Source organism: Oncorhynchus gorbuscha, linkage group LG24, assembly GCF_021184085.1.
Source record: "Oncorhynchus gorbuscha isolate QuinsamMale2020 ecotype Even-year linkage group LG24, OgorEven_v1.0, whole genome shotgun sequence".
Lineage (NCBI taxonomy): Eukaryota > Metazoa > Chordata > Actinopteri > Salmoniformes > Salmonidae > Oncorhynchus > Oncorhynchus gorbuscha.
In genome coordinates this window covers 3,696,719-3,711,903 of record NC_060196.1, presented here as the reverse complement: position 1 = coordinate 3,711,903, position 15,185 = coordinate 3,696,719, and the positions used below count along the sequence as shown (strand labels likewise).

Sequence of the window (15,185 nt, the reverse complement as noted above, 5' to 3'; positions counted from 1 at the left end):
TAGATACACCACTAGTCAACATATAGATATATACACCACTAGTCAACATGTAGATAGATACACCACTAGTCAACATATAGAGAGATACACCACTAGTCATCATATAGATAGATACACCACTAGTCAACATATAGATATATACACCACTAGTCAACATATAGATATATACACCACTAGTCATCATATAGATATATACACCACTAGTCAACATGTAGATAGATACACCACTAGTCAACATATAGAGAGATACACCACTAGTCATCATATAGATAGATACACCACTAGTCAACATATAGATATATACACCACTAGTCATCATATAGATATATACACCACTAGTCAACATATAGATAGATACACCACTAGTCAACATATAGATAGATACACCACTAGTCAACATATAGATATATACACCACTAGTCAACATATAGATATATACACCACTAGTCATCATATAGATATATACACCACTAGTCAACATGTAGATAGATACACCACTAGTCAACATATAGAGAGATACACCACTAGTCAACATATAGATATATACACCACGAGTCAACATATAGAGAGATACACCACTAGTCAATATATAGATATATACACCACTAGACAACATATAGATAGATACACCACTAGTCAACATATAGATAGATACACCACTAGACAACATATAGAGAGATACACCACTAGTCAATATATAGATAGATACACCACTAGACAACATATAGATAGATACACCACTAGTCAACATATAGATAGATACACCACTTGTCATCATATAGATATATACACCACTAGTCAACATATAGATAGATACACCACTAGTCAACATATAGAGAGATACACCACTAGTCAACATATAGAGAGATACACCACTAGACAACATATAGATAGATACACCACTAGTCAACATATAGATAGATACACCACTAGTCAACATATAGATAGATACACCACTAGACAACATATAGATAGATACACCACTAGTCAACATATAGATATATACACCACTAGTCAACATATAGATAGATACACCACTAGTCAACATATAGAGAAGATACACCACTAGTCAACATATAGATATATACACCACTAGTCAACATATAGATATATACACAACTAGTCAACATACATGCTCTTTCCATGACATAGACTGCACAGGTGAATCCAGGTGAAAGCTACGATCCCTTATAGATGTCACTTGGTAAATCCACTTCAATCAGTGTAGATGAAGGAGAGGAGGCAGGTTAAAGAAGGATTTTTAAGCATTGAGATAATTGAGACATGTATTGTGTATGTGTACCATTCAGAGGGTGAATGGGCAAGACAAAAGATTAAAGTGCCTTTGAATGGGGTATGGTAGTAGGTGCCAGGCGCACCGGTTTGAGTGTCAACAACTGCCACACTGCTGGGATTTTTCACGCTCAATAGTTTGTGCATCAATAATGGTCCACCACCAAAAGGACCTCTAACCAACTTGACACAACTGTGGGAAGCATTGGAGTCAACATGGGCCAGCTTCCCTGTGGAACGCTTTCAACACCTTGTAGAGTCCATAACCCGACTAATTAAGGCTGTTCTGAGGGCAAAAGTGGGTGCAACTCAATATTAGAAAGGTGTTCCTAATGTTTTGTCCACTCAGTGTACATTATTAGTTGTTTGATCTTATAGAACTCACACAGCTTTCTGTCTAACTGCTTTCTGAGTTTGAATGTAAAGATCCTATTTAACAGTCTAATAACCATTTAATGAAGCTTTCAGTGCTTGTTGAAGTGTCACAGAGCAACACCACCCTCCTCTAATCTCTCCCTCCATCCCCCTCTCCACCCTCCTCTAATCTCTCCCTCCATCCCCCTCTCCAGGCTCCTCTATCTATGGCCGTGTGATGGTGGATCCAGTCCAGAACCTGGGTGACTCCTTCTCCTGCAGTATAGAGAAGGTGTTCCTGTGTACAGGAGCTGACGGTTACGTCCCCAAGTACAACCCCACCAACAAGGAGTATGGCTGCCTGGCCGACGCACCTTCACTGCTCTACAGATTCAAGATCCTGGTGTGTACGGCAAACACTTAACACATGATGCCTCCAGTCAGGAGCAGATTCTTCTGGAGTTTTGTTACGGTCACTTTGAATGCAGTTTGGTCAGTTTTGCTTTATTTATTAATTAATTAATTCACAAGTAATTTCTTGCTTCAACCATCTACAACCATTTGTGTTCTTGACATCTCAGTGCATGTGAGCCATGCTGCTGTTAGGCTGTTGAAATACACAGACGATCTTATCCAGAGCGACTTACAGGAGCTATTGTGGTTAAGTGCCTTGCTCAAGGGCACGTCGACAGATTTTTCACCTAGTCAGCCACGGTATTCGAACCAGTTACCTTTTTATTACTGGTCCAATGCTAACCACTAAGCTACCTACCTCTAATCCATAGACATCCTATAGAATATTTCTAAGTTAGGTTCCTACTGTAATGATTTCAGTGGTCTAACCTGTGTGTGTTTCCCTCCTCAGGACAAGGCTCAGCCAGAGACCCAGGCCACAGCGTTTGGAGATGTGTTGTTTGGTGCCACTCTGGCCCTGGACACTCCTGGAGGCCTGCCTCTGGTCAGGCAGCCTGGTTCAGACGGATTCGCCCTGTCCTCCTCGCCTCTCTTCCAGGTCAGCTGACACACACGCACCCCCAACACAGGTATCTTTTGGTTATCACCACGGCAACAGCTTCCAGGAACGACACAATATTTACATCTGGTCTGTAAAATGGGTACCAATGGGTAAATAGTCTCTGTATGGTTGAATTAAATCTGGTTTCTGAAATCTGAGTTTGATTTACTTGCACAAAAAAACACACACATTTTGTTTGAAATCACACACTGAAGGGTATAGGCCAAAGTCTTTATCACTAAACCTCAAGCTCCACTGTGTCTGGATGTTCCAGGTGGCTGCAGGTCGGGAGTGGTTCATCCACACCATCTACACCGTCCGCTCCCGAGACAACGCCAACCGTGGCATCGGCAAGCGCAGCCTGGAGTACCACCACAGCCTGTCCTCCGTGGCCGACCCTCAGCCCGACCTCCACACCTCCTCCCGGGGTCGCTACCGTCGTGCCGCCCCCGCTCCGGACCTGGCCCAGGACATCGGCACCGACAGCAATCGGGGAACCAACATCCAGCACATCGCTCTGGACCGCACGGACCGCCTGGTGGTGAGCCAGCGCCAGCCATGGGGTGGACGTGACCGGGCTGGGTCGGACCGCGACTCACCCTTCCTGGAGCGCCCCCTCCTGGAGAGCTCCGGCAGGGAGCCTGTGGACACCTCCACCCTGCCCATGCTGGTAGGCCTGGCCGGGTTGATCCTTCTCACCTGCCTGGTGGCCATGGTGGTTATTCTGCTGGTGCGGCGCAAGAGGAAGAACCAGAAGAAGAGCCAGTTCCCTCCCTACTCCACCTCGTCGTGCTCGGCCTACAGCGGAGGGAGTGGCAACAGCAGAGAGGGCATGATGGGTACTGGGAGCAGCAGCTTGGACAGCTCGGAGGTCTAGGCTCATGACTAGAGACAGCCCTCCTACCAACACCATCCCGTCCCCATGGCCTTCTGATAAGACATTGACAGTTGTCAACGGTTCCACCCTCTACCACTGCGGTGCCGTCTAATGGCTCTATCCAATCCTTACCGCTGAAGCGTTATAAATTGCGTGATAAAATTTCCGATGGAGCCGACATATGCGGCGTTTACCGTGAATACAGTCTCCGCTAACTCGGGAACACTGGCTTTCAATTTCAGTTGCGCTGTAACACTTGAACTTCAGCAATACGGATTGAATAGAGCCCTAAAACAGGGCTAACCCTGCCTTCTGCTAGCACTGAAGACAGCACAGCCAGTTCGTGGGACAGTTGATGTCAGTTGATGTGTGTTGTGGGCCTATAACCAGAGTATGAATGCATGCATGGCTGGCCAAGCCTGGAGAGAAAGTCATGATCCATGAACCCTCAATGAAGTGTTTTCACCCCTTTTCCTGTGGTACAACATGGGTTTTAGTCCCCCTCAACAACCCAATTGACAGAACTCCATTCAGGTGTGCTTTAGTTCATGTGTCAAATATTAGGAGTCCCCAAGGGCTGATGTTGTGGAGAATACCCCTTCCAACTATGCTAACTGCCATAGCTGAACATCCCAATTAAATCCTAAAACAGTAATGGCATCTCCAGAAGGTAAAAGCAACTAAATGTCCCCCTTGATAGTGCAGAGCAGCTTTGAGACTATTCTGTCCTGTTTTTCTTAAGAGAACTAGCATTTCATGGTATTTTTGTTGTCGGTTGTTCAATCCTTGTCAACTAATATTTGTTTTTTTGAGTGCGAGTTAGAGAGCCAAGTGGATCGAATGTTGGGTTGTCGGTCCGGTCGAGGCTGGCTGTATCAAAAACGTGGTAAACGTGTGTATTTTCTAATATTGATTGATGCACTGCTATGCTTTACAAAGCCCTCGGTAGTCAGCAGGTGTGCCCACTGCAGCAGAGCACAGACATGGTGCTATTCAATGGGATTGTGACGTTGTCCATTTTAGTCATTCAAGTGCGTAAACTATTCATTCAGAATGTTTTTATACATTTTTGTTTAAGGTGCGGTAAAAAAAAAAAAAAGTGTGTTAATAGTATGTGTATATTATTAACTCTTATAAAAGTCTGTGTACATACCTGCATGTATAGGATGTTCAAAGTCAACACAGGACAATGCAAACAAGAAAGGTATCAATTATCATACCCTGGTGCAACTTGAAGAATATGTTAACCCCACATGTGATGCTGTTTCTCAACTGAAGAATGTGACTATCTTGATCTTATGCAAGTGACAGTATAAGTTAATAGGTGCCAACTAGAAGGTATAGAAATGTCTCCGACCAATTTCGATCAAATTGGTGACTTATCAATTTTGTGATAATTTCAATCAATTGTTTGATGTCCTCCAACTTTAACTGCCAAATACAAATGTACTTTTCTGAATGATTTTGGTCCTAGTCTTCACTTAAGACTGCTTGTGAACGTCCACTGCTCTTTGTGTGAAAAGCTTTGCACAAATATTCAACAGAAGTATATATTTTTTTGCATAAGAATAGACTTATTTAAAAAAAGGGGACATTTATTAGTGACACGTTCCAAAAATACATTTTCTACAATGTAGGTCGGTAACATAACAGAGTGGGAGGGGGATACATACAGGTATTGGTACATACAGGTATTGGTACATACAGGTATTGGTACAATCAATGGAATGTGATAACATAAACAACAGGGATAAATACATTTCTCGTCACCCCAAGAACTAGTAAAAAAGGGTAGAAAACTAAAACAAAAAGAAAATTCAACTAAATCAGCGCAGCTGCAGTGTGTCAGTTAGTCCCTACTAGCAGGCCTGTGAATAGAAGGAATACAACTAGGGAGACCTAGTCAGTTGTATAACTGAAATGTGTCTTCCACATTTAACCCAACCCCTCTGAATCAGAGAGGTGCGGGGGGGCTGCCTTAAATGCACACTAAGAACATAGGTTCCCTCCTGGAATCTTCTAGATAGAACGACACGCTATAGTGAGGAAAAGTTCAGTCCTCTTGGGTTTTATACAGTAAATCATCATCATGTATCACCACGGTAACCCGTACAAAACAAACAGACTACTATACTGCTGCCTGCCGCTGCCCTCATTCTGACCACCACCGCCTCACAGCTTTAGCTTTTTCCTGCGGCCTCCTCGCGGGTCTGGGGTCCCTTCTCCCTTACGCTTCTGAGCCTGAGGAAGTGTGGGATGAAGAGGAAGACAGAAAAGGAGTGTCAGCTCAAATGATCATAAAAATCGTCACTTCATACAATAACGTCTGCTGACAATGGAATATTGGTTTAGACAAGACTATATAGTGGAAAAGAACATTGTGTGATATTGTTAGTGCCGTGTGTCTTCCTGCACAATGCACAGAGATAGAGGACTGCATGACCAGAGAATTCAGTGATGGGCAGGAAGTGGAGCGTTGTGGTCTTACAGAAGACTGACTCCGTGGTCCTTTCTTCTTCTTCTCTGCCTTCTCCCTCTCCTCCAGCTCCATGTTCTCTCGTTCAATCAGGGTGATCAGGGTGTTGCATCGCCTCTGGAGCTCCTACACACACAAGTATACAACCACAACTCTTGAAATGTGTAATGTTTTGAATGAATGGTTATCATGTTACTGAAGAAGTAAAGACACATTTCCATCTACAGGTTGTACTCTATTGATTCTACAACAAAGTTGTACTTAATTCCACTGTCGGCCCGGGGCCACTCCGCTCACCATGGCGGTCCTGGACTTGAGGAACCAGTCGAAGCGAAACTGGGGCGAGTTGCGGATGCACTGGCGCAGCTCGTCGTAGACAGACTCCTTTTCGAAGCCCAGCTTGTGCAGCATGCAAATGAGGAAGCGGTCCTCCTCCTCCGTGTAGTTCTTCCCCTTGTTGGTGCCGTACGAGATCCTCAACTGGTGGAACGGCGCCTTGTAGCGACCAATCTACAACGAGGGAGAGGAAAGATGTCCTTCAGGGTGTATGGTAAGCCTCTGGTAGACATGATCAGACACCAGCTCCAGACACATTCCTTCAGAAGGGTTGGGAGGGCCCAGACACATTCCTTCAGAAGGGTTGGGAGGGCCCAGACACATTCCTTCAGAAGGGTTGGGAGGGCCCAGACACATTCCTTCATTCCTTCAGAAGGGTTGGGAGGGCCCAGACACATTCCTTCAGAAGGGTTGGGAGGGCCCAGACACATTCCTTCAGAAGGGTTGGGAGGGCCCAGACACATTCCTTCAGAAGGGTTGGGAGGGCCCAGACACATTCCTTCAGATTGGTTGGGAGGGCCCAGACACATTCCTTCAGAATGGTTGGGAGGGCCCAGACACATTCCTTCAGAAGGGTTGGGAGGGCCCAGACACATTCCTTCAGAAGGGTTGGGAGGGCCCAGACAGGTACCTTCAGAAGGGTTGGGAGGGCCCAAGGTTGGGAGGGCCCAGACTATATCAATCATCTGATCAAAATAAAAGTTCTTGGCTCCCCAATGTTGTTCTTGTTAACGATGACCTCACTGAAATGGCTTACCTTTGTGTCCAGTGCTTTCTTGATGCTGATCCTCCTCTGGATGCGGGCCTCTCCTCTCTCGATCTGAGCCATGATCTTCTCAATGTCCTGCAGCTCGTTGCAGCGCTCCCAGAACACAGCTGTGTGTGTACACACACACACACACACGTTTAGATCATAATACTCTAGATCTCTGTCATACACTTGGGAGTAATGTCCACTAGCTATATAAGAAGTAGATTCAGATACATTTCCGCAATTCGAAAAAAAGGGGGGAGGGTTCTTCTTACCGGAATATTCCATGACTTCCTCTGGGGTTTTGCCCTCCACCTCTCTGGCGATGTTCTCGATGTCGTCTCTCCCCCACTTCTCATTGGCTTTGATGAACTGGTTAAAGTCACGCTTATTCCAGATGGTGAAGCCCTGTGGAGAGATCGATGACAGTTTGTAACGACACTAGCCACAAACGCTAACATTTGTCTCTACTTTGTAGTTAAAGCCATTGAAGAGTATCTCAACTGAACTATATGTAGTTCTATAAATATGACATGGAGTAGGGCACTATGATGAATGTCTAGAGTGTTTAAGTTGGAGGTCTTGTTTCAGCCAATTACCTGCGAGAGGAGGTTCTCCTTCTCCTCCAGCTCCTCCTCTGATAGGCCCTCGGCCTCGTCAATCTTGGCCTGCTCCTCCTTCTGGTGCTGAGCAGAGTTGGGCAGTTCTGGGTTACGAGGAACCTGGAGAGAAAATGTACATCACATATACACTTAAACACTCAACAGATACGTCCCATTCTAAACTAAACCGACTGTGTTGGTTTGAAACCGCAAAATGGCCACCGTCTGTTGGAACATTATCATACTGACGGCATCATAACTGACCACAGAGGAGGCTGGTGAGGGGAGGACGGCTCAAACACATATACCATTCCAGCCATTACCATGAGCCCATCCTTAGATTTTAAGTGTCACCTGCCATCACTGATGTACCAACAGTTACACTAGTAACAGTACATGTTGTATACCTTGTAGCCGATAGTCTTCCTGTAGAATAGGATCTCTTTCTCCAGCAGTTACACTAGTAACAGTACATGTTGTATACCTTGTAGCCGATAGTCTTCCTGTAGAATAGGATCTCTTTCTCCAGCAGTTACACTAGTAACAGTACATGTTGTATACCTTGTAGCCGATAGTCTTCCTGTAGAATAGGATCTCTTTCTCCAGCAGTTACACTAGTAACAGTACATGTTGTATACCTTGTAGCCGATAGTCTTCCTGTAGAATAGGATCTCTTTCTCCAGCAGTTACACTAGTAACAGTACATGTTGTATACCTTGTAGCCGATAGTCTTCCTGTAGAATAGGATCTCTTTCTCCAGCAGTTCAAACAGCCTTGGGGGGAAGAACTGGAAGTCCTGCACATTGGGCTGCTTAGGTGGACGAGGAGCCTGGAAGAGGAGAACAGCAGTTTTAGTCGGGGAGAAAGATGGTCTTGAAGAGGAGAACAGAAGTTTTAGTCATGGAGAAAGATGGTCTGGAAGAGGAGAACAGAAGTTTTAGTCATGGAAAAAGATGGTCTGGAAGAGGAGAACAGCAGTTTTAGTCGGGGAGAAAGATGGTCTGGAAGAGGACAGCAGTTTTAGTCATGGAGAAAGATGGTCTGATTCATTCTACACAGCTATCCCAGTGGCGTGCATATACATAGCCAGAGGCCGGCGGTAGTGAGACTTACCTTGGGTGCTTTAGGCTCGCTGACACGCAGGGCCTCTCTGAAGTAGGCATCCACTGCGTAGTTGGCCTTCCTCTCTCTCTTGGGTGGCTCGATCCAGTTGGTGACTACCTTCTTCTTCTCTCTGTAGTCCTCTCCTTCGAAGGTGTACACACTGTTGTCGGACTCCATGGTGAAGTTCCTCAGGGAGCTCTCGCCCATGGTGTTCATCTTCTCCTTCAACTCCATGGTCTGTCAGATACAAACACACAGCAAAACGTTAGCATCTAGCTACACATTGCTAATGTGTTTGGCCTCTAGATACTGCCATATCAACCCACATATAGCAATGCGAATGCTATCACATATTATATAAATGATCTGAGTGCAGATAAATGCTAATGCTAGGCCCAATGCTAGCGCTAGGCCCTTGTCCATCTGTGTTCTGACCTTCTTCTCGCCTCGCTCCAGGATCTCGTCGATGTCATCGTCGGTGATGTCGCTCTCCTTGGAGGCGAAGACGTGCGTGGCGCCGTGCCGGATGATAGACAGCATCTCGTCCTTCCCCAGCTTGTTGGCGTTGGGATCCACTAGCCTTCCTGCAGAACAGACAAAGTAGACACAGACAAGTCAGCCAGTTGCATTACCAAGGCATTGACTTCAATAGTGTAGGTTTGAAACCGGGAAGAGGAGATCCAAAATGGCCACCGGTGCAGTACCTTGCTGGATGACAATGGAGTCCAGTTGGAGCTTCATCTCGGCTCGCTCCACGATCCTCTCCTCTACTGTGTTTTCCGTGATGAAACGGAACACGCGCACCTGCTTCTTTTGACCAATCCTGTGAGCTCGGTCCTGAGAAGAAAAGTTAGATAAACCAATCAGGTAAGTGTCTAACAGTTACCAGGTAGAAGCATCTTGATCAATTAATTAGTTACTGGTGAGAGATTCTATTGAACGTAAGCTCACTTGTTGTGATATGATTCAAACAAGGGGAAATTGAACATGTTAAATCTGTAGGGCAAATTCTAATTAAAGTAATAGTAAAATGTCATATAAACCACTGACTAATTAGTCCACGAACGTGGGTCAATGAGAGGTACTGACCATGGCCTGTAGGTCGACCTGAGGGTTCCAGTCTGAGTCGTAGAGGATGACCACGTCAGCTGTGGCCAGGTTAATACCCAGCCCTCCGGCCCTGGTGCTCAACATGAAGATGAATTTAGGGCTGTCCTCCTCATTGTACGCGTTGATGGAGATCTAGAGGAACATGGGAAATGTAGTGTTAAATGAAGTGTGTTCAAACTGCAACGAATTAAATTGTTTGAATTTACAAGCCATTTATTAGCCTGGTCCCAGATCTGCGAGTGCTGCCCTGTCAACTCCTATGGTCAATAGCACACCAAGGCAGCACAAACAGATCTGGGACCAGGGTAATAAGCCCCTGCCGTTAATGAGATCCAGGAGTGGGAGTCATAGTCGTACCTGTCTCTCCTCGTGGGGCGTCTGTCCGTCCAGGCGACAGTAGCCGAAGTTGCGCCACATGCAGTAATCCTCCAAGATGTCCAGCATCCTGGTCATCTGGCTGAAGATCAGCACACGGGAGCCTGGGAGAGGAGTTCAAAATGGCCGCCAATCAATCATCCACCATGCCTACATTGCTGCAACTTTAACATAGTAGTTTGAATCACAAAAAGTCTGAAATAGCCTTTACACAACACCGTCTCACCGACTTTAGAGTTGAAAGGGCCAAAGAGCCATCAAACAGGCCATAAAAACACCAATTTTGTAACTGGTCTTAGAGGGGAGTCTTTCGTCCACCCACCCTGAGCCTTCATCTTGGGCAGCAGCTTGTCAAGGACGGCCATCTTGCCGCTATTGACGGCCAGGTGCAGGTCGGTGGTGTAAGGCGGGCCGGGCTCGGCCCCATCAAACAGGTACGGGTGGTTGCAGCACTTCCTCAGCTGCATCAAGACGTTGAGCAGGCGCATCTTGTCCATCTTCCCTGCAGAGTTCAGGATGTCTATGTCCTTCATCAGGATCTTGGTGTACCTGAGGAGAGACGGGACAGTGTTTTCAAATACACGTTATAGTGCATGGGGCTGGAGAATTTGTTTGGCAGGGAAAGGGCATACGTTGACTGTGTGTGGGCTACTCACCATTCTCTCTGCATCTTACTCAGCCCCACGTACATCTTGATCTCTTTCTTAGGCAGCAGAGACTTCTCCACCTCATTCTTGATACGGCGCAGCAGGAAAGGACGCAGTACCTACACACACGTACACAGAGAGAGAAGAACCAATGAAAGGTAAGGGAAGGGCCCCATAACACTATTTGATAAAAACCTACATGGATACATGTTTAGTTCATTAGGATCCCCATTAGCCGTTGAACATGCAGCAGATACTCTTCCTGGATCCACTAAAAACAGTTATAGACAAGAACAACATAAGATGTTATACATTAAAATCGAAAGTAATACATTGTCAAGGCACCAAGAGATGACAATACTATTTACTCACTATTCATATGTACACAGTACATATTCACGTATACAGTACAGTTAAATGTAAGGAAGTGTTTCAGATACTTACAGTGTGAAGACGTTCCACCAACTTCTGATCCCCCAGGCAGTTGTTGGTGTCAAACCATGAGTCAAAGTCCTTCGAGAGAAAAACAAAAAGTTAAATCCATATTTTCAGGGCCCTGTAAATAAGTGAAAAATAGAGAATATTGCTATTTTCACTAAGTGTTACTAAGCGTTATTCTTAAAACTGTAGTATTAATGGAGGGAAATTGTCTGTGTGTTCAACAATTTGTTCCCCCCGGGTACATTACAGTTCATCCTGTTTTATCTGCCTCTTACCTCTGAGGAGTTGAAGACGTCTGGCAGCAGGAAGTTGAGCAGGGCCCAGAGCTCGTGGAGGTTGTTCTGCAGCGGGGTGCCGGTAAGCAGCAGACGGTTGGTGGTCTTGAATTCACGCACTATCTCTGACAGCTACAGCGCAAACATACACGGGTCAGACAAACCATCTAAGAGTCTTTTGTGAGTTGAGCCCATTGACGTTTTGTTAGTGTATATACACATTTTAAATCACATATTTACATTTAATCAAATATGTATATAGTGTGTGTGTGTCAACTTTAGAAGCTCCCTAACCTTTGACTTCTCGTTCTTGATCCTGTGGGCCTCGTCGATGACCAGGTACCTCCAGTTAAACTTCTTGAACACGGCCTTCTCTATGATGAGCATCTCGTAAGAGGTGACACACACATCCCACTCCCCTGGCAGCAGCACATCTCTGATCAGGGCATTCTAGGGAAAAAGAGGGTGAAGATACAGGGTTATCGGCAACATCACCAGTCTAACACGCTGCAACTGCTGTAGTACAAGTTATTGAAAAATGACTTATTTGCATTGGATTGCATTATGCAGAATATCCATTAGTGGTCTTATGTCGCAGGAAATCTACGTGTTACGTTTTCAGTTGCAGAACGAGATAGAGATGAACTGACTAGAGATGAACTGACTATTTCCATGACAACATTTCTTCCCATATGGAACATTGGAAAACACATAAGCTTCAACACTGTCCCACAGTCACCACCCAATGAGTTCTAGTTGAGCTACAGCAATCAACATGTCCTGTTCATTTTACATCAGAGAATTCATGTGGTCTGCTGCTGCTCATAGCTCACCCTCTGCTCTCGGTCTCCGATGAGGCAGACTGCTTTGAGGGAGGGGACCCAACGTTTGAACTCGTTCATCCAGTTGTACAGGGTGGACTTGGGCACCAGCACCATGTGGGGCCCGGGGATGCTCCTGTAGTGCTTCATGTACCCCAGCAGAGAGATCGTCTGCAGCGTCTTACCCAAACCCTGAAGGACAACAGGCAAGGTGAGATAGATATATATATATTTTAAAAAGCACAATAATTTACACACACACAGATCAAGAGAAATGCATGTAGAACTACCGGACGATCCAAAAAGGTAATATTTTTCCCACTATTTTGAAATGAGAACCTACCATTTCATCAGCAAGGATCCCGTTGATTCCGTTCTCGTACAGAGAGATGAGCCAGTTCAGACCACGGACCTGGTAGTCTCTCATTGTACCCCCTTTTACAACTGTTGGGAGATAGATACAGCACAACATACTCAGTATTGCACAAGTTTGACATACTTACCGTTCAAATATGGACTACAGTAGTCCCGGTCAGGACTGTGCTACATGAAAGATGCACTATGCAGAAGCAATTTCATGGATGCTAAAATTGTAATAGTTCACCTAATTTCAGTTTGTGACAAAACAAGCCAGTTTAATGTAGAGAATCTTTGTACCATCTAAACAGCTGTGAAATGTATTTTCCATAACATTTTGTACTTTCAGCTGTTTGAAGCTGGTGTACAAAACCGAAAGTAAAAATATGCTAAACTTAACCATGGACAGCATAGAAAATGAGTACCTAGCACATATCTACCGCACCTTAGACTTGCTTTCAATGAGAACGACAGATCTATAACACGCATTTCTATGAGAATTTGGTTGGGTGGCGACCCAACCAAGAAGTTATATATTGTAGCTCTAATGAGTAAAACCATGTGACTGCCTACAGGAGGGAGATTCGTCGAAGCGGGTGCAGACGTTGGTGGTCTTGCTGCTTTCGCTCAGCAGCTCTTCATCCTCTTCCTGCTCTGTGCGACGATGACGGTTACTGTCAAAGAGACAAAGGGGTACCCCCAATTCATCAGAGACAGCATATCAAATGCCCCACACGTACACCCAATGTACTCCCACGGAAGACTGACGAATAATCAGGTCAAGGTTGTTCTGCGTATACTCACTCTCCGACCGAGAGGAGATTCTGTTTCTCGTCCTTCTTGACACGAGGGCGCCCTGGCTTCATCTTGAGCGGGGAGGTGGGGGTCTTCTGGGCCGCAGGTTGGATGAAATGGGCAAACACCTCTGTCTGCTTCAGTAGGTACTCAAATCTGTTGGTCCGGTCTGATGCCTACACACAGAAAAGCAGTGAAACTTTCTGAGCAACAAATGACGCTTACAACCGGATAATTACATATTAAAACTGTAAATGAACATCTAGCAGTGTGCCATTACCACTTTCTCCTCATAGGCTGGCGCTGTAGATGAAGAGGGGTCCTCATCTTGGGCATCCTGTCCGGCTTCAGAAGACTCCTCCTTGCTGGCCTCTGACACATCATCCTTTTCCTGGAAAAGACGAATGCAATGCCACTTTCAAAACAACCGAGAACTCAGAAATCTCAGACTTCTGACCTAAGTGGCTTCAAGACAAGTGGGAACTCGGAAAAAATAATCTCCGACTGGGAAAAATATTTTGAACGGAATTCTAAGTCTGAAACGTTGGCATCGTTCTAGAGCAGTGTTTCCCAACCCTGGTCCTCGAGGACCCCCAACAGTACACATTTGTATTGTAACTCTGGACAAGCATACCTGGTTCAACTTGTCAACAAGCCCCTAAATGAGTTGGGTGAGGTGTGTTTGTCAAGTGGCTACAACAACGAATCTGTTGGCGGGTACACGAGGACCAGGTTCGGGAAAAACTGCTCTAGAACTCCGACTTCCCAACCTGAAGATCACTGACGTCATGACTTGACTTCCCAGTTGTCTTAATGTGAGATAAGCTGCACAAGTATACAGAGGATCGAATGCAGCGTCAAACAGATGTAAACAACTGCTACAATTGTATAGAAACCCTTGATGCGTATTAAAATAAAGTGTATTAGCTGTAACGTTAGCTAGCACAGTTAGATGAGTGTTTATGAAACAGGGTAGCTGATAGATCTACTATACAGTACCTTGAGACACACTCTCCGGGAAGATGGGTCGGAGCTGTTGATTAACGTTAGCTAACGACGCTAATGCTAGCTAGCTAAACAACTCGAGCTAGCAAAGACAAAGTTTGAGATGGCTCGATTTGGAAGTCACAAAAGACATATGATTGATTTTAGCCTAATCTAAAACTTGTTGAGACATTTTTTCAAATGATGGGCTCAGAATTTGTATTATTATTATTTTGTTCAGGCTCACCTCCACTCCTCCGGTTTCTTCAAGTTCAACTGCTCGCTCTTTCCGCAGCTCCACGCCGTTTCCAGTCTCGGACATTGCTACCGAATTTCTTCCTCGATTTAAACAGATCGTCTGTTTATTCGATTACTTCGTCCGCCTATAAATGGCAGATATGGTTTTCAAAAACTTTATTTCTGAAAATACGCTGCTATTGTCCTACTGTTTATTATGAAAGAGACTGGCTGGCTACAAGTGATTCATTCGCTAGCTTCCTTTCCCCGCTACCCGCGTTCTCAAAGGTTCCGCTTTGTCTCGCGAGACTTTGTTAACGAGGCTGCGTGTTTTC

The 15,185-nt window shown here is 45.2% G+C and overlaps 1 protein-coding gene and 1 pseudogene across 1 annotated transcript; one reads left to right on the top strand and one right to left on the bottom strand.

Moving 5' to 3' along the window:
* The window catches only part of LOC124013044, a 51,975-nt pseudogene extending 46,977 nt beyond the window's left edge, over positions 1 to 4,998 (top strand).
* A 124-nt stretch (positions 4,999 to 5,122) lies between these two features.
* On the bottom strand, positions 5,123 to 15,142 carry LOC124013047 (SWI/SNF-related matrix-associated actin-dependent regulator of chromatin subfamily A member 5-like). Its single transcript, XM_046327166.1, has 23 exons — positions 14,861 to 15,142; positions 13,910 to 14,020; positions 13,639 to 13,805; positions 13,408 to 13,508; positions 12,821 to 12,921; positions 12,490 to 12,669; positions 11,951 to 12,106; positions 11,657 to 11,788; positions 11,385 to 11,453; positions 10,950 to 11,059; positions 10,616 to 10,842; positions 10,276 to 10,397; positions 9,898 to 10,050; positions 9,513 to 9,645; positions 9,244 to 9,392; positions 8,818 to 9,045; positions 8,420 to 8,533; positions 7,702 to 7,824; positions 7,378 to 7,510; positions 7,109 to 7,227; positions 6,313 to 6,525; positions 6,028 to 6,141; positions 5,123 to 5,780 (listed from the first exon to the last, which is right to left on the bottom strand). Exons 1-23 carry the CDS (start codon positions 14,933 to 14,935, stop codon positions 5,712 to 5,714), a joined length of 3,099 nt encoding a protein of 1,032 aa, XP_046183122.1. The 5' UTR covers positions 14,936 to 15,142; the 3' UTR covers positions 5,123 to 5,711.
* Between the last annotated feature and the right edge of the window lie 43 nt (positions 15,143 to 15,185).